Source organism: Rhineura floridana, chromosome 1, assembly GCF_030035675.1.
Source record: "Rhineura floridana isolate rRhiFlo1 chromosome 1, rRhiFlo1.hap2, whole genome shotgun sequence".
Classification (NCBI taxonomy): Eukaryota; Metazoa; Chordata; class Lepidosauria; order Squamata; family Rhineuridae; genus Rhineura; species Rhineura floridana.
The window spans coordinates 164,090,427-164,110,531 of NC_084480.1; the positions used below are offsets into that span (position 1 = coordinate 164,090,427).

The 20,105-nt window shown below is 41.8% G+C and overlaps 1 protein-coding gene across 17 annotated transcripts in view; it reads left to right on the forward strand.

The window, feature by feature from the left end:
- The window catches only part of PRRC2C (proline rich coiled-coil 2C), a 120,243-nt gene that overhangs the window by 88,819 nt on the left and 11,319 nt on the right, over positions 1-20,105 (forward strand). For 8 of the 17 annotated variants that reach the window (XM_061583906.1, XM_061583770.1, XM_061583877.1 and 5 more), the window contains 6 exons: positions 559-695; positions 3,046-3,280; positions 4,518-4,640; positions 8,189-8,401; positions 12,949-13,052; positions 13,548-13,613. In XM_061583906.1, coding sequence (XP_061439890.1) covers positions 559-695; positions 3,046-3,280; positions 4,518-4,640; positions 8,189-8,401; positions 12,949-13,052; positions 13,548-13,613 — 878 coding nt within the window. Of the gene's footprint in view, positions 1-558; positions 696-3,045; positions 3,281-4,517; positions 4,641-8,188; positions 8,402-12,948; positions 13,084-13,547; positions 13,614-20,105 lie in introns of all 17 variants that reach the window. The other 9 variants (XM_061583847.1, XM_061583886.1, XM_061583896.1 and 6 more) reach the window with 6 other exon arrangements.

Sequence of the window (20,105 nt, forward strand, 5' to 3'; positions counted from 1 at the left end):
CTTTTATATACCAATACAAATGTTGGCTCTTGTATTCCATATCAGGATTCAACCATTCTCCATTTTGACTGTCTTTGTCCAGCTAAACCATTGAGTTGTGATCACAGCGATTGCCTTATATTGGAACATTTTTAGCAGTATATCCGAAGAGGAGAGCTCCCAGTGTGAAAGAGTACACTCATCAGTTGCGAGAACTGGGGGTGCTTCCCCTAGTTTGTAGTTCCTGCAGGGCAAAGGTTTAGCACAGAAACTGCAGGTACTTCCAAATCCTGTGATCTTTCTAGCATCTAGTAAGAAGAATACAGCCTTTTTAGTTGAGGGGCCATAGTTCAGTTGAGGGCCAGAGAACTTAAATTGCAAGTGAAAACTCCTTGGTTCAGTCTCCAACATCTACAGTTAAAGGGCTTCAAGTAACAGGGTTGGAAAAGACCTCCCTCTTAATGGAGAACTTGGAGAGCCAGCACAATTGAGTAGAATTGGTAGATGGGATCGGCATAAGGCAACTTCTTGTGTTGTTTCTCGTTGCTTGAATATTTAAATGAATTCTCTTCCTTACAGCCCACATCAGTTCAACAGATACCAATCCCCATATATGCCCCTCTGCAGGGGCAGCATCAAGCTCAGTTGGGTTTAGGAGCAGCACCTGCTGTCTCCCAAGCCCAGGAGCTATTTAACTCTTCATTGCAGCCGTATAGGTAAGTGTTGTAATTGGAAGAAAGCAACAGTTTGTTTGTTTCTAGCTCTAGTCTCTTAAATGTGTCACACATTTATTTTTTCCATTTCTGTTCATTGGTGCATTCGTTGTGAAATGTCGTTTTGTGACCAGAAACCCTGCACTCCGAAATGAAACAACCAAAGTTAAAATGTAACAATGCATGGAAATTAAGTTCATTTGGTTTAGATTTTTGTGTGTGTTAGGAACCAGTGTTCAAACTGTTGAACAAAGAGGAGATTGAGAATGTCTGGGGGCAGAATAGGATAGGGCTTTTTTTATTAATAATAATTTTTATTTGCAAATTTAACAATGAAAGAAAAAGAAAACAAAATAATAAAATTAAATAAATAATATTAAAGGTATAAAAATAAAAAATAATATATGAATACTACTAATAATAACAATAAAAAACCATCAGTTTACATTATGGAAATAGTACCCACCAGTACATGCATCTTAAGCATATAAATTAATATAAGCTCACCAGATGGCCAGATAGGTATCCACTTGAAATTGATGTCTGTCTGAAATATGTTCAAATGTAGCCAGGGCAGTGAAGTCTTCAGTCCATTGTGTAATAGAAAGTGGGTATTTAGTACTTGAAAGGTTGTCACACATAGGAGGGCCAGGATCTCTTCTCGATCATCCCAGAGTGCAGGACATGGAATAATGGGCTCAAGTTACAGGAAGCCAGATTTCAACTGAACATCAGAAAAAACTTCATAACTGTTAGAGCGGTATGACAATGGGACCAATTACCTAAGAAAGTGGTGGGCTCTCCAACACTGGAGGCCTTCAAGAGGCAGCTGGACAGCCACCTGTTGGGTATGCTTTAATGTGGATTCCTGCATTGAGCAGCGGGTTGGACTCGATGGCCTTAGAGGCAAATCCAGCTCTATGATTCTATGATCCTTACAGGTTTGAAGGATAAATATCTTAGCAACCATAAGGATTTGCAAAGTCCACTTGGGTTTTTCTGCTGTTAACCCTCATGCTACAATAATATAATTTAAAAGTGCATGAACTTCTGCAAATTTCAGTGATTTCGCCAGTACAAAATTAATACAAATAACAACTTCAGACCAGAAAGAATGTATCACTGGACAAGCTCACATCATATGTTTCAACGAGGCATTCTCAGCATTACACCTCCAACATCTGTATTGGACAATGCCTTCCTATACAAACCTTGTAGAATCCAGTATACTCAAAATACTAATTTTTGCTGAGTTAATCACAATTTCAGGTCTAAGGAAACATTCAGTATAGATTCTAAAATAATTTTCCATTGTTTGGGCAGTATAATACATTCTAATTCCTTATTCCACCCCTCTCTGAGTTTCTGAATTTTACCTTACAGAGATCCATTAAACAATTATAAACAAGTATTATGGGTTTAGCTTTCAACAAGGATCCAGTAATTCCCTCCAATAATTTGGGAGATGCTAAAGCAATCAATAGTAGATGGGCAATAGATAGATACTAGCAAATGTTGTAATTGAAGATATTGCCATTCCACATGGATGTGGTTTGTAAAGTATTTCTCTGACTGTTCAGGATCTTTTTGCTCTTTTTTGTTTGCCCAGAGTTTAAGTGTCCTCTGCAACTCTGAGTGGAAGCACTTGAAATATTTAAAATTTGGAGCGGACAGTACCTTTATGAACTCTGTGGTGCATCTTTCTGCAGGGAGTTAGAATAATTGGTTTGTGGGGGTTTACAAAGCTTTTTTTCAGGTATACAAATTAAGGCACTATTCTACAACTGCTAGCTAAGTGGCTTTATGTCACATGCTACAGATTCTAGAAAGATCCATTCTTATAGCTCTGTATACAATGAAATAAAATATAAAATAATGTCAATTGAGTGCATTTGCATGGCTTTTCCCCTTAGTAATAGTAATATTTTTCCTGTACTGTAGGGGTATATGTCTGCTTCCCCCCTTTTTTTTTATGCCCAGTACACCTCGAAACCTTTATCACAAAGTCAAATGATTAAGTTAGGCTAACACATGGGTTGCCTGAGATTTCTTTTCTGGGGAGGAGAGGGGTGTTAAAATGTTTTGTTGTAAAACACTAAGCAGTTTGTACCGTTGATGTGTAATGATGTAGTTATATATTTGTAACTATGAAAAATGGATACAGGCAGGCCCCGCTTATACGGCAGGTTCCGTTCCGGACTGCCGCCGTAAAGCGGAACCCATTGATGATAATGGGGCGCGTTGCGCAAAAATGACGTCAAAATGGTGCAAGCGAAGTGCTGGAAAGCGGGGCCCTACTGTAAATGTTTTTTAAAAGAGGGGGGGACTAATTTAGGCTAAATTTGTTTTCTAGATCTCAGCAGGCATTTATGCAAAGTGGCCTGTCTCAGCCATCACCAGTGGTTCTTTCTGGTACAGCCTTACACAACTTCCCAGCAGTGCAGCATCAAGAGCTTGCCAAGGCACAGTCAAGCCTTGCATTTCAACAGACATCTAACACTCAGCCCATTCCTATCCTGTATGAGCATCAGCTGAGTCAAGCTTCAGGACTAGGAGGCTCCCAGCTTATCGATACACATCTTCTCCAGGTCAGAGCCAGACCTCCCCAGAGAAGTAACTGAAGAGTTGGAATCACCTGAAGCTGTAATGCAATGAAATGGGGAGCTCTGCTGTTTCTAAAAGTGCTTCTGGGTGGATATAAATTAATCACCCAGAAATTGACCCACATTATGAGGCAATGTGTATCCACTATGCATACAACATAATGCGATACAGGGCATGTATTACAGTCCATCTGATTATTTCAACTCAAAAATTGATGGAAGGATTATAGCTGCAGGGTAATGTTATACAGGATATATATCACGGGCAGCCACTGCCCTATCATGCAAACATTCCCAGTTTGTGTGAGCATGCAGTTAACTGTATGCATCTTCTACATAGTACATTAGTTGATTGAGGCACTGTATTGAACACTGAACATACAGGCCAGAGAGAGGGCTCGTGTCAACACCCCACATTCTCAAACAGTTGCTGGGTCCCTCCACACCGGGCAGCTGGGTCTGCAGACATCCCTCTATTCTAACAACGCACAGTCCCTTGTATAGTGTCACTTCAGGACATTATGAGTAATTAATGCTGTGTGGCTCACAGACAAACACATGGCACAGATCACAGTTCTACTGCCACAAGCATGTAAGCACAAGAGGGGGGCACTAATGTTGGAGGGGCCCCATCAAACCCCTATCAAAGCTCTACCTAGGATTCCCATACACAGCTGTTTTCTCCCATCCCTTCTTTTATTCCTCCAACTCTGCAGCCGGGAGGGAAGGAAAATTAGAATAGGGAGATACCTTTCAGTTATCAAATAATTTCAGATGGATGCATGGAAGAATCCTGCACATCTTGATGCAGTCCTGATTCACCCATTTTATAAGACTTGTCCCATACTTGGCCATGATCTATTTCTGCAGCTTTGTATCTATAAGTCCAGCTATTTTAAATATATATTGTAAATATCAGTAGTTACATGTTCTTTTAAATTTGGGATATATATTATTCACACTTACTGCTTTTCCAAATGTGAAGTGCTTATAGTGGTGGTGGGGATCCTGTTGGACTACAACTCTCGTCATCACTGATCATTGGACATGCTGGTTGGGGCTGATGGGAACTAATCAGTCAGGCTGTCTCCCATCCTGGGTGTATTGCAAGGAGAAGATTAAATATAAAATAACACGCCCATCCATTTGTTTTCTGTACTTCAAATTAAAATAACCTTGCCTTAGATAGTCACCTAGAAAATGTTAACCTCTCTCTTCTCAGGCTAGAGCTACTCTTACCCAGGCCTCAAATTTGTATTCTGGACAGGTTCAGCAACCCGGTCAGACAAGCTTCTATAACACTGCACAGTCTCCCAGTACTCTCCAGCAGGTAAACTATGGCACGGTAAATTACTTTCAGTTTATTTAATTTGTGTTTGTATGTGTGTGTTTATGGCGTATGTAACACCATGGTCTCCTGACAAGAGAATGTCCTTTTGAGAACATAGTTTGTGTTCTGTTATGGAGAAGTAGCTGCTACACTGAATGACAGTGGCCAAAACAGTTTAACACAAAAGAATATATTTTTTTAGAATAGCTGTGGTGTTCTTTGAAGTCTGCTTTTCCATAAGAATTCTGTTTTGTCAGAGGTGTTGCTCTAAAAAATCAAGCCTTCTTTTGTCTAGAGATCACTATGGTGTTTAATGTGGCCCTTATCTACTCCAGTTACGTTTATTATGATCCTAGGGTCAACTGCTATCAAGTAGACCTTCCATTATGCTTTATAGTGTTCTGCAAACACTATTATTGTCTGATTCCTCCAAAATCAGACAATGAATACTCAGGACTATAGCCCTTCTGCTGGGAAACTGAATAACCATAGGATTTGAAAGAAAAATGCCATGCATGCTGTTTATGGTATCTAAACATTAGGGAGATAGTGGAGATCTGACAATAACACAGGCATGGTTCGCCATTTCTCCTGCATAGAATACATTGAAATGAATAGGGGCACTAGATGAGTGCTTGCATACCATAATACAGATACCATTCACTTCAGTAAAGCTTGTTCAGATGATGATATACATTAGAATAATCATACTACAATATTACGTCAAGCCACAGTTTAGCAGCCAGCAATGACACTGGAAGCTAGCAATGTTGCTTGGCAAGAGGTAATTCTTAAATTGGGCTGGTGGGGCAAAACTAAAGAAAGATCTTCGCTTTTGGGGCGTGCATGAAAAGTAACGGCATTTTTATTGCTTCTTTTATTTCTTATTGAATTCCATGGAATTCAAGTTCCAATATAATATAACACAATATATAAGAATTAAAAGAAACGAAAATACAATTAAAAATCATACAGTATCTAATACATTACAATTGTAGCATTACAATTGCTACAACAGGCAGAAAAATCATAAAGTGGTCTGTCAAGACCATCAGCAATTTTCAGGTGGTCCATGGGGAGAAAGGTTTGTGAACCACTGCTCTATTCTATTGTTAAGTTGCAAGGGAAACTGGACACGGTATGTATGTTTACCAGAATCTCCCTGCTAGCTATAAAGAGAGGGCATAAGGAGGAGAGTGTTCTACCCAAGAGCAGATGCTGGTTCTGAGTGAGAGAGGTTCATCCATCAGAATAAGGTATTTAGATAAGATCTGCAACTGGAGCGGATGAATCAAGAACTCTGCTTATGCCCATGTTATAGCCAGGAATAGTTTCCCCTGCATATTATATGATATTTGAGTATATTGTTTGGTAATTACAATGGGGGTGTAGCTTGTGTGTTAACTGTATTCTCTTTAATACTTTTGTATGCAGTCCTCTGTATCTTGCTTGATATTTTATGCGCATAGCACTTTAACTTTTGGCATTTTGTATCTAATTTAATTGTTTGATTATCACATAAGAAGCATAATAAACAGTAGATAGTAATACCCAGGTGGGAAAAACCATAATTGAGAGATTGCAGCGTGGGCCAGACAGGCAAGCTGAGGAAAAGGGGTTAGAAATATAGTGCTAATTCTCTTTTCTGTCCTTTCCCTTGAATGTGTGGACTTGAGTTGCCATGCTGGTTTAATATTGAGTATGTTTGTACAGTTAGTAAATGCCAGATAGGTACAACATAGAACAGGAGTGGGGAACCTTTTTCACCCCAAGGGCTACATTCTCTTGTGGGCAATCTTCCAGGGGCTATATGCCTGTGGTGGGTGGGACCAAAGTCAAAAGCATGCAGGCAAGCAACTTGTACCTTTGTACAATATACTACACTCCAGCCACATACTAATCAGAGATTTCTACACACACACACCTCCATCCAGGTTAACAGAAACCATAACCACATTTCAAAGACACATTCCAGTCAGACATAAACACTTGAAGGTGTGGAGCAGGGGCAGTGTGGAGTGTGGCCTGGGGAAGTCCTGGCGGCCAGATGAAGAAACTTGGAGGGCTGTATTTGGCCCCTGGGCCTGAGGCTCCCTACTTGTAACATAAAACATCAGTTGAGGAGTTTGAACTGGTATGTGTTACAAAGACTTGGATGGATAAGTGTGTGGAGGGATCTCAGTGGTGTTGGCCTCGATACTTGGTTCAGTACCAAAACAGACTCAGTTGAAGGAGGCTTGCAGTGGTTTATCACAATCTATCTCTGTAGCTAAGCTTCCTGTCAAGTGCTAGCTCCCAAGTGCTTGTATTTGGTGTTGGGTAATCAGGACCAAGAAGGGGCTTCCTGCCTGAGCTGATGGAAGTGATCTTGATGTGGGGGACCCCCAAGGTGGTGGTCTTGGGGACTTCCAACATACATACTGAGACAGATTTGTCTAGGGGTTGCTCTGGACTTAATGACAACCATAGGGCTATCATAATATGTTGTTATCCCACCATGTGACAGGTGACATTCTGGATATCAACAGAGCATAAATACGGTTCCCTGGATGAGAGATTTTTAAAAACAACTCTGGTGAGATTTGCTTTACTTGCACTTCCGTTTCTCTGAAGGAAGTAGGGGACACATTAACATGGTCTTTCTCCAAAGGCTGATTCCTGAGAGGTCTTGGGATGTTTCCAGTTGGTATGACTGGTGCTCCTATAAGTGCTCTGGGCACTTTATGGGATGTGTTTGACACAACTACCCCAAGTGTCTTCTCTCCCATATGCCTCCCTGGCTGAGGGTTGGAGGCAGTGAAACAATTAGACCATGACCTAGATAATACAGGTATTGGGGGTGATCTGCCCAGCACAAGTATGGCCATGAAGAAATGATACACCATTGTATCCTCACAGTGCTGTCCAGCTGAGTCTGAGTTGTGTGTGTCTCCTCCATTGAGGCCAACAAACAAATGCTACAAATAAATGAAATAAAAGTCTGCATCAAAGAAACCCAATTCCTGCTTTTGAAAACTGAATTTTCAGGAGAGTGATGAGGACAATAAGGGAGGAAAAAAGAATTTACCTGAGAATAATGGATGACATTCTTGATAGGGATGATGCCTCCTACTGGAAGGAACAGGCAGGGTCCACAAAGACCTTCTGCCTCCTCTCCAGGGGAAGGAGTCATCCCTCTCACCAGACCAATCCTGCCTATGTTTGGTGATGGTTGGGTCCTCTTGTTCTCTCTCAAGTATGTGCCTTTTCCTATAATGTATTTTCTGAGTCAGTGTTTTTTTTACTATGCTTCCTCCTCTTCCACTTTGGGGTTCCTACATTGTTTATTCAACTGGGTGTAATTTTTCACCTCGGTACATAACTCCTTTATTCTACCTTTCAAGGACAGAAGTATGAATTTTTTTTTCTTTTCAGATGCGCTAGAGGTACAAGATACATTAACAGCATGTAGGAAGCAAAAAAGATATATTCCTCTTCAGTGTTCAGAAGTGAAAACTTCATCTTGATGCACTTAAGTTATTGAGGCACCTTCGTGCCTAAATCATTCTCATGTTTTTCTCCAGGTGACAGTACCTATACCAGGATCACAACTTTCTTTGCCCAACTTTGGATCAGCGGGCCAGCCTTTAATTGCTCTTCCACAGTCCCTTCAGCCTCCTTTGCAGCACACACCACCACAACCCCAGGCTCAGAGTTTGAGTCGGTCAACACAAGTAGGTCAGCCTTTCAGAGGACTAATTCCAGCTGGAACTCAGCACAGCATTATAACTGGGAAGGTAAATGTATGTATTTTAAATCTTGCCAAATGGGAGCAGAAAAGCACAGACAAATGTACATCCTATCCAGGAAGGCTACTGTTTTTCTCAAGGAATAATGCCTTGTTTATAATACTGAAACAATAATGATGGAATTAGTTCATAATTAATATGATAGTATCTTGTAGTTCTGGGGTGGGAAAGCCTTTTGGCCCAGTAGACCAAATCTTTATCATGATGATGTCAGGTGACTGGCCATCCACCTGTCAAAGTTGACCCCCAGGGTGAGGGATCTCCTTCACCACCAGCACATTCCCCCAGGGAACACTGGCAAAGCAACACTAAGCAGTTTGAACTCCCTGCTCACCAGCTGATGAACAGAAGGTTCAATCCTGCTCTCCGCAGGGGTCTGCTTCACCAAGAGGATTGAACCCCTGTCGGTCAGCTGACATCACCAATGATGTCAGCTGATTGACAAGTGGGCGTGGTTTGGAGAAAATGGCCTCAAGAGCCAAACTGGATCCTCCGGCAGGCCAAGATTAGCCTGCTGGCTGGAGGTTCCCTGCCTGTTGTAGCTGACGTTTATAGTCAAGTCTGCTTAGCTCTTGACCACTTAGTGCTTCTCCCCCCAAGCATCCTCATACTCCAACCACGAGTGGCTAACCTTTCTCGGGCCACATTAACCAGTGGCCAACCCTCCAAGGGTGGCATGCTATAGCACTTGTGGCCAATTAATGATTCTATTAACAACCCCTCTCTCCCCCCCACGTCTGATTCATTTTATTTTTATTTCTTCTTCCATCCAAATTCAGTGCTTTACATTAACTCCCACAAACTCATCTGTTATTATTTCCAAAGTAAGTCCCTTCCCTGCATTAACCCCCCAAAACTCATTTCATTTTAGTTTGTTTTAACTGTTGTTAGTTGGTCAGTCCCTTTCATTCCTTAATCCACTGAAACTTGTTCAATTTTTAATTTTGTTTTTTGTTTTTCCTTATTCCTTCAAAGTCAGTATATTCTCTTTCCATCAACACCCAGTTCCTCCATATACGTTTAATTTGCTTACCAATTACTTCTGTTCACTTCTGCTGTTGGCTGCACTGTTTCTCCTGCTGTGAGCCAACGGCACTAATAATAGCAGATCTGAAAGCAGCAATAAAAGACAGGAGGACTCATGGGGGGGGGGGGTAGAAGCGCTAATTGATTCTAAACGTACCAAAAATTACCTGAGGGAGCTTACAGAAGCCCACTGTGGAAATGAGGGGAAAGTGTGTGTGTTGGGTGTCACAAAAACCATACATTTTTATTTTTTTAAAAATGCTGATTTGCCACAGAATTGTCAGGGCTCCATGCAGATGACCAAGGTAGGCTGAAGAGATAGATTTTGTGCTGGGAGGTTCTTGTAGTAGTAATTTGCCTTCTGGAGGACTCAACCAAATACACCATAGCAGTGTATTTATAAGACCGTTAGGTACAATCAGCCAAAGGGAAGATAGTCCCATAGAGTCCTGTATGTTCTATAGAGACTGAGCAGATTCTCAAGGATTCCTTTAACTGTTGTTCAAAAGGCTCTTGATGGTATTCACTGAATATTGGTAGAGGGCACTTGTAAGAGCTGCTCAGTTTGCCCTGCTGAGGATTTGAGTTATTTAAGTCAAATGAGATATGGGAGTATAAACCCTGATACATCATAGAATCAGTTGGAAGGGGCCTCTAAGGCCATCGAGTCCAACCTCATGCTCAATGCAGGAATCCAAATTGAAGCATACCCAACAGGTGGCTGTCCAGCTGCCTCTTGAATGCCTCCAATGTTGGAGAGCCCACCACCTCCCTAGGCAACTGGTTCCCTTATCATACTGCTCTAACAGTTAGGAGGTTTTTCCTGATGTTCAGTTGAAATCTGGCTTCCTGTAACTTAAGTCCATTATTCTTGGTCCTGCACTCTGGAACGATCAAGCAGAGATCCCAGCCTTCCTTTGTGTGGCAATCTTTCATGAAGAGTGCTATCGTATCTCCCCTCAGTCTTCCCTTCTCAAGGCTAAGCCTGCCCAGTTCTTTCAGTCTGTCCTCATAGGGCTTTGTTTCCAGTCCCCTGATCATCCATGTTGCCCTCCTCTGAACCTGTTACAGTTTGTCAGCATCCTTCTTAAAGTGTAGTGTCCAGAACTGGATACATTATTCAAGATGAGGCCTAAGCAGTGCCGAATACTCCACGTGATTTGGAAACTACACTTCTGTTAATTCAGCCTAAAATAGCAGTTGCCTTTTTTGTAGCCACATCACACTGTTGGCTCATATTCAGCTTGTGGTCAACAACAATCCCAACTGTGCATTTGGTTTCTTTTTCTTAGGTGTAGAACTTTGCACTTATCCCTGTTAAATTTCATTCTGTTGTTTTCAGCCCAATGCTCCACCCTATCAAGATCCCTTTGAATTTTGTTTCTGTCTTCCAAGTATTGGCTATCCCTCCCAATTTTGTATCATCTGCAAATTTGATAAGCATTCCCTTCACCTCCTCATCCATGTTGTTAATAAAAGTGTTGAAGAACACTGGACCCAGGACTGAGCCCTGAGGGTTAGGGTACCCCACTCGTGACCCCCCCCGTTTGAGAAGGAACCATTGATAAGCACTCTGAGTATAATTCTGTAGCCAACTGTGGATCCACCAGTTGTTCCATCCAGCCCACATTTAGCTAGCTTACAAATCAGAATATCATGGGTCACTTTGTCAAAAACCTTGCTGAAGTCAAGATATATTATGCCCACAGCATTCCCAGTCTACCTGATCAAAAAATGTGATAAGATTAGCCTGGCAGGATTTGATCTTGGTAAATCCATGTTGGCTTCTAGTATTCACTGTATTGTTGTCAAGGTGCTTACAGACTGACCGCTTTATAATCTGCTCCAGAATTTTCCCAGGGATCGATGTCAGGCTGACTGGTCTGTAGTTCCCAGGTTCCTCCTTTTTGAAGGTAGGGATAACATTAGCCCTCCTCCAGTAATCCGGCATGTCACCCATACTCCACAATTTCGCAAAGCTAATAGACAGTAGTTCCGTGAATTCCTTCAGTCAGTTCCTTCAATACTCTAGGATGCAGTTCATCGGGTCCTGGAACTGGTTCAAAGTGATTAGGTATTCCTTGACCATTCGTCTATCAATCTCAAGCTGCAATCCTGCCTCTTCAACTTCACATTTCCCAGGAGTATCATAGACCCTCTTTCAGGAGAAGACTGAGCCAAAGTAGGAATTGAATGCTTCTGCCTTTTTTTTTGTCACCTGTTTTCATTTTGCCATTCTTATTGAGTAGCTGTACCACCACTTCATTTCTCTGTCTTTTACTGTGGATGTACCCGACAAAGCTTTTTTGTTGCTTTTCACGTCTCTCGCTAACCTCAGCTCATTCTCAGCTTCAGCCTTCCTGATACCAGCTCCGCAATTCTGTGCTATCTGTCTGTACTCTTCCTTTGTGGCCTGGTCTTCAACTTCCTGTATGTCTTTTTTTTTCACATCATCTCTAATCTGTCTGTGAAACCACATTGGCTTCTGCTGTCTTCGAAACCACATTGGCTTCTGCTGTCATCCCTCTTTTTTCCTTGATGGAATTGTTTGCCATTGTGCCTTTAGAATTTCCTTGTTTTAGAAACTCCCACCCATCTTGGACTCCTTTTCTCATTAGGGTTGCTTGCATTGGAAGCTTCCTTACCGTTGTTCTGAGTTTATTAAAATTGGCATTCCTGAAATCCATGGTATGCATAAGGCTACCCTCAGCTTTTGCTTCCTTTAAAATCAAGAAGTCTAGCATAGCGTAGTCACTTTCCCCCAGAGTTCCTGTAACTACCACTTCATCCACCAAGTCATCTCTGTTGGTTAGAATCAAGCTGATCCTCTAGTTAGCTGATCTTCTAGTTGCTTCCTCCATTTTTTGTAGGAGAAAGCTATCTCAAACACAGGTCAGGAATTTCTTGGATTATCTCCCAACACATAAACGGGGTAATTGAAGTCTGCCTATTACTATTTATTTATTTATTTATTATTTGATTTATACCCTGCCCTTCCTCCTAGCAGGAGCCCAGGGTGGTACTACTACATCATGCCTCCTCGAGACATTGGCAGTTTGATTTTCAAAAGTGTCATCCTTGTCTTCTCCTTGATTGGGTGATTGGTAGCAGACTCCCAACTACCGTGTTGCTTTTATTCCTTGCCACATGTATTTTAAAACTCATCCTCCTGTATTTCTGAGCAGGAATATATATTTTTAACATATAGTGTGAATCTCCCTCCCTTTCTATTTCTTCTGTTCTTTTTGAACAAATTGTATCCTTCAATTGCTGTAGTCCAATTATGGGAGTCATCCCACCAAGTTTCAGTTACACCTATCAAGTCGTATTTATTTTCCTTTATTAAGAATTCAAGTTAGTCCTGTCAACAGCTTTGTTCAGATATTTCAAAGTAGGTGTGAAGCTTAAAGATGTGTGCTCTAGTTAAATGAGAATGATGGGATCCTTCATGAACATATTAGCATTTGATTTTACAACCATGGTACATTTGTTGGGTTTCTTTTCTTCAGATGACAGAAATGGACCTGAAAGCCTTTGGAAGTGGCATTGATGTTAAACCAGGCACACCTCCAGTCACCGGACGAAGCACCACTCCAACCTCTAGTCCCTTCCGGTAAACAAGTCTTTTCAAAAAAGTCAGCAGTGTAGGTGAAGTCTGATTGAAAAATACCTAGCACTTAATTAAGCGTTAGTGTAAGGGTTCCACGTCAGTAGCAGTGAAGTGATATAGAAATGTTTGATAAATAAGGGCTAATGCAATTTGGAGAAAGATTTGTATAGAACATTGACCTGGACACAGTGTTTTATGTGGACATGCTTCTAACAACATGTAACATGGACTATGCTACCCATGTTTTGACTATTGACATTTATTCTTTGAAAAAAAAGTGGGGTTATGAGGAAACGGTTTGGTTGGCTTGGAATACATATCTTTTGATTAAGTCATTAATCGACATTCTGGCCTCTTTGCTGTCAGACATGTTTCCTTTATTTTCTAGTAAGGATACAGTGTCAGTAATTGTGAGGCTGGAGGGCTCAATTATCTGAGCTGCTCAGGACCGAGATGAAAAAGGAAACATATTTGGAAACAGGGCAATTTATTTTTCAGGAAATATGAAGACAGAATGGCTGCATACTTGCCCAATTCCCATTTATTTCAGCAGAGCTTGCACAGGTGTGTTTCCATGGGATTGTGTTTCAATATGTATGAATGACAACAAGCAATTTGACTATGATTTGGATGTTGTACTCCGTCAGTAAAAGCTTCATACTCTTTGATGAAGTGTTCTGAATTTTATGAAGAGGGTGCTTCTTAGAATGTGCTTTTGTTTCACTATGTATTTTTCTGTGTAGCCCCAATATTGATTCATCTGTGCAATATTAGGGGATTCAGTGATCACAGAGCGAAAGGAAATACCTCTTATTTCTCTAGTGGGCACCAGGACACCGCCAAGTGGGGGGACTGTCTTCCTTTGCTAGTGCTTGAGGCAGGAAAGAGTTAACACTCCAGTGGACCATCACCACTGCCCTTCCCATGGAGTGCTAGTTCATTTTTCCTGTCTCACTTGAGCAGTACTGAATTTCGCCTTGCTCTTTAGTCTGGCTAGCTTATATCCTTATTTAAGATTAAGTTATTCTTCAGTGTTGAAAATTAATTGTGTGTGAAGGTATATGGAAGGTTTCAGATAGTTTTTTAATGAATTGGTGTGAGTATCTGAGTGACTGTTGAGTGTCCGTTGATTAATTGATGTAATCTAGAATTAATTATCCTACGTAAACCCTGAATTAATAACCCTGGTGATTAGCTAAGCAGTTTAGGTTATTCCCCTTACAGTTAATGAAATTGCTGAGTTGATTCCTGCATTTTTTAAACAGCAGTACTTTCGGCTTTAAAAAACCGAAAACTCTCCTGCTAATGGCGAAATGCCTAAGGATCCTAACACAGTCTCCACAGAGCACTCTAAAATATTAAAATCAGGGCACAAGGTGGCAGGAGCAGTTGGTGCAGTAGCGCCTACAGCCCACTCAAGCAAGACGACGGTTAAAAAGGCAAGCCGCAGCAGCACGCACGGAGGCAGTCACCATTTTAATCAACAGCAAGCAGCCTCATAGCGCGTGGCCCATTCACTCTTGCAGTAGCGCAGAGAGAGGCCAGGAATAAGCAGCAAAGCGCTGTTAACCCTGTAAGCAATGTGGTAGCAGAGCAATCAGGGAGGGATCACACTGAGGAAAATAGAGAGAGGAATAACGATGCAGTCTTACCAATGTCATCCTTACAGTGCAGAAGGGGAGCTTATGTGGGAGAGCAAAGCTAGCAGTGGATGGCAGTAAATGAGGGAAAGTTCTCAGAGGAGGAAAGAGCTCCAGATCCCTCAGTCCTTTTTTGCTCAGATTCAGATGAGGAGAAAGATTTAATACACAGCAGCCTGAATTTGCACAGAGCAGTTTAGTCACAATGCCTTTGTGTAATACTGCCACTTCTGGTCAAAATCAGCAACAGCAGCATAAAGTCTTAACTGCACTCACATAAGCGCCAGCAACACCATACAGATGCAGCACAGTTGGTAAATGTGGTTGCTGCTGCCGCCTCCTGTTCCAGTCAGGAACTCCAGCAGGTGAAATCTTTTCATTTAAGCCCTGCTAAATTAAATCATATTAGAAGAACTCTAATGGGTGACATTTCAGCGGAACTAGCTGTTTTTCGTCAGTCTTTTCAAGTAGCTCCTATGCAAGTACAACAGTTTGCACAATCATGTCATGCAGCGGAATGGTCAGTTGCCACCCCATATGTTACAGTGAGTGCTCAGATGGGCCAAGCAAGTATGCCTGATGAAGAGCAACAGGGGCTTCAGAGAGATCGTGCAAATGACTCACCAGATCTACATGATGTGGTCAGAGGGAGAGCACGGGGGTTCACAGCACACAGACCTGACAAGCCAGGTAGAAGAGCAGTCCACCTTGAGGCTTTTCCATAAAGGATGGCAAAGTCAACTCCTGATGTCCATAGAATTGTAAATTAACTGTTTAGTCTGAGTAACCTTGCTGCGTTCCCTCAATAGTCTCAGGTAGTCCCATGGAAGGTGAAACGTTCACCTTGTTGAAGAGGCAATGATTGGGCAGCAACTAATGACAACTACAAGGGCAGCTGAGCTGCTAGAGAGCAGGAAGACACACTATGTAAGGGAAATGTGGCCTGGATGCCCTGGTCAGTTGAAGTACATTATTTCAGCTTGGCAAACTGCAATCAAGCATGCAGCTGAGCTCCTGTCAAATGTGCAGTGCCCACCCCAGTACTAGGGGCTGCCTCATGTGTGTTATCTTCATTAAGTGATGAATTGTGGACACGAGCAATAGAAAAGATACTTCATTAAAAGCAAAAACAACAAAGCTGTGGTCTCTACAAAGATAATGCAGGGCTGTATTTGCTATTTGCCTACATTCAGATTAATTAACTGAGTTCAGGGTGACATCACAGGTTCCTAGATAGCCAGATGATGGTATGCACACAGATTGCCTTGATCCTCAGGTGACACCCAATATTGAGGAGGGGGAAGGAAGGATCTTCCTGGTACAGATTGAAAGGAAAGTATCTCACACGTTGTTAAGGATGAACATTTTATTCATTTGTTTTGTAGAATGTTAGCAGCATTGGATCATCCTGACAAACTAACGGATCTAAAGCACAGAGGTTCCAAAAGAACCTAGTACTAATCACAAGGTGATTCCGGTCTAGCTCCTAAATAAAAGACAAATGGATTCAGCTAATAGTACTTTCCAGACCCTGAGTTTGTGCATAAATCTGACTTTGTTGTTGTTGTTATGTGCCTTCAAGTCGATCACGACTTATGGTGACCCTATGAATCAGCGACCTCCAGTAGTATCTGTCGTGAATCACCCTGTTCAGATCTTGTACGTTCAGGCCTGTGGCTTCCTTTAAGGAATCAATCAATTAATTTGCCAGTGGTTAATTACATAATTAATTAATTTAGCCTCTTTAGTGTCCAAAGCTCATCTACCCAAAGAGGTGGCACAACCATTGGACACAATCGTTAGAAGAATAGCTTAGGTGCATGAAGTGCATCCTACTGCTCAGTAGCAGTCATCAATTCTGTTTTAAGGTTCATGCTATTCCACAGCAACATCTTACTACTTACCATTCCGCTACGTTGTCACAGTTTCCAAGTACTGTATAAGGTGTCAATTTGGGCACTTCCACATCAGGAAGGTGAAGAGTTACTGGGTTCCAGCTTCCACATTCAGTAACCAGCAGCTGCAGTCAGCCTCCCAAAGGCAGAGAGCTGTCACTGCACTCTGTTGTAATGTGAGTAGTAGTTTTCATAATGTCCCATATTGGACAGTCCACTTTATTATCAGAGCAGCCTTGCTGGCTTAGTATAACATTAGATCAGTTGGGGTTAGAATTGGTATGTCTAACCTGGTATGGGGTTAGATAGATATGTCTCAGAAACTGCTCAGGTTACAATGGCATATACTAATTTGTTTATTTATTTATTATTTGATTTATATCCTGCCCTTCCTCCCAGCAGGAGCCCAGGGCGGCAAACAGAAGCGCTAAAAACACTTCAAAACATCATAAAAACAGACCTTAAAATACATTAAAACAAAACAACGTAAAAAACATTTTTTAAAAAGCTTTAAAAAATCTTTTTTAAAAGGGCTAATATACAATATACTAATGCATTTTCTCTTGTGTGACAGACTGCCTTGATGGCCATTATTAGTTCCAGGATCCTTGAGTCACTCAGCAGGAGGAAAATAAAATAGAAATGATAATGATAATAACAACATGTAATAAGGGGGTGCCACTCAGTAATTGTGGAGCCATCACATCAGTCATTCAGGAGTGTTGCATAAGATCTAGCTACAAGGGTCAACATCTTTCCAGTCCCAAAGGCTGCCAGTTTGGGATTGTTTGGACCCGAAAATGTTCATATAGTCTTGGAAATTTATAAAGACATATCTATGAAGATCATTAGGTTTCCCCCCCTCAAAACACACCAGAATATTGGCCCTTTGGGAAGAGTCTGTTGATTCCTCTAGAGCAGTGTTTCCCAAAGTGTGGTACGCGTACCCCTGGTGGTACTCCAAAGGATTTCAAGGGGTACATGTCCGAATGTGTTTTTTGTACTTTATCATTGGGTTTTAGCGGCAAAAAACATGTGTGTGTGTTCTTTTAAGAGAAAATACAGTTCTTGTGATTTCTCCAGTTTCTCACACAATCGTGAGGGAAGATTTATTTTTTTATTTTATTTAAAACATTTCTATGCCGCTCTATCTTCGAAGAAGCTCAGAGCGGCGAACAATTCCGTGATAAAAAATACAATATAAAAACAACAGTAGCAGCTAAGAATACCCATTTAAAACAACGTTAGATAGTAAGCCCTATACAATAAAATGATCCTAATCATCTCATAGGTAAAAGATTTCCTAATCCTTAATCCGGGTTAAAAGCAAGACGAAAAAGATGTTTTAACCTGGCGGCGAAATGCAGGGAGTGAGGAGGTTAACCGTGCCTCTATAGGCAGGGAGTTCCAGAGTCTCGGAGCGATAACTGAGAACGCCCTGTAACAGTGGTTTATCCTGATGTTATTGAACGCGTAGTCTCTTTCGCTCTCAATGCATTCCTTGTCTTTTCGTGCACCCCTCCAGTTTCTCATAAGACTCGGACTCCCTCGCAATGACTTTGGCCACCAAAAAACGCTTCTACAGACAGACAGATGGCGCCACAAAGATATTTATGCGTATGCTTGACTACAAAAATGTTCACACCAGGAAGTGGGGAAGTGGAGTTTTTTCTCTATCTTCAGCCCTGCAGTGGCCATCTTGCCAGCCACTTCCCTCTTGGGGAATCTCCCGCTCTTCGGCTGCAGAGCGTTTTTTTCCCCCATCCTGCCTGGCCTGCCCGCTCATCAGCTGTGAATTTTAGGCGGGAGGTTTGAATCCCCTGCCTGCTCTTGGGCTGCGTGCCTAAGTGGCTTCCCAGGCAGGATGGGGGGAAAACCGCTCTGCAGCCAAAGAGCAGGAGATTCAAACCTCCAGCCCAGGCAAGCACTGCCTCTGTAAACCCGCTGCATGCTGCATGATTTTTTGCTAGAGTTTCCGGTTTTGGGGGGTCCCCTCCGGGTCTCCAGCTAACATACCTTAATCTCCGGACTCTCAGCTTCAATTTTTAAAAAAACACTAAGTTTCTAGATTGTCTGGTTCCCGAGATATACACCAAAACATCACACACCCCCCGCGATTGTTTAATCTGTTTTTTAACCGATCTGTATAGCAGCTTTTAGCCAGAGCTTGGAAAATTTATTTTAAACTACAGCTCCCATCAGCCCCAGCCAGCATGGCCACTGGATTGGGCTGATGGGAGTTATAGTTCAAAAAAATAACTTTTCCAAGTTCTGGCCTCTAATCCCACCCTTTCAGGATTGTAGCCAATAAGGGGAGCCAGGCTTGTGATTTGTTGACCCAGGCAGTGCTTAGGCTTCATTACAATGTCAAAATGGTGGCTTTGAGGTCTTCAGTTTGAGTAAGTAAGAATATAGTAATATATATAATACCTTACCCCTCTCCCAATTATTTTTGTGAAAGTTGGGTACGCCAGTAAAATCAGTGTCTCAAAAGGGGTACGCGCATGTTGAAAGTTTGGGAAACACTGCTCTAGAGCAGTGGTTGTTAACCTGAGGTGCACGCACCCCCGGGGGTGCAAGGCCCACCCAAAGATTTTGGAAAGCTGTCATTTATCTTGGCTAAGTTAGACTAAAACACACATTAAAATAAAATTAAAATAAATAAAAAATGAACGATATTTTTTCAGGGGGTGCGAGAGCATATTTTGGAAATCCAAGGGGTGCTGGCAGTGGAAAAGGTTAAGAACCACTGCTCTAGAGGGGCAGAGGTATATAACTAAATATCAGTGGCTTCATGAGTGTCATGCGAATGTGAAGGTTATTTCTACCAGATGGCCCTTTTATTTGGACGTTTTTTCCAACAATAGCAGCACATAGTACAAGTTTGCTCTCCTGGAGAGCTACAGTCCTTAATAGCTAAAGGAATGGATAATTATGTATATCTTATCGATTCTTGAGGAGTTTTAAGGGTCCCCTATAGGATGACCTTAAGAATAACTATTAAATAGCAACAAATAAATAGAATATAGATGAGCTTGTCTTTGTTCACAAGTTTCCATGAGGCTTCAGCCATATCCTCCGCAACAACACGTTCAGTATTATCTTCAGCAGCAACATATTCATAGCATTTTACCAGGGTGTTCAGTAGCTAAAGAACTGTTGGAATGGTACTGATGTGCAATCCATTGCCTATACAATGTCATTCTAGTCACACCAGATTGGCCGAGGAGGCCATGGTTCTCAGAACTAATCAACCTCTCTGTCGAGTCCCATGGTCTCTGCCTCTTTGTCTGGATTTGTGGCTACAGGGGCCACTGTGGCACCCCAGTCTGCAATGGTTGAGTTTAACCACAAGGAAGCTATACAGAACAACCTTCTGAGAGCAGGGTTGCCGGCAGAGGTTGTGACCACCATATTGACATTTCAAAGATCTTCCACAATAGGAAACTATCAGTATACCTGGGCTCTTGTTTGTGCTGTGGTGGAACAACAGCCATGTGAGAGCGCAAAAGTCAGGAATT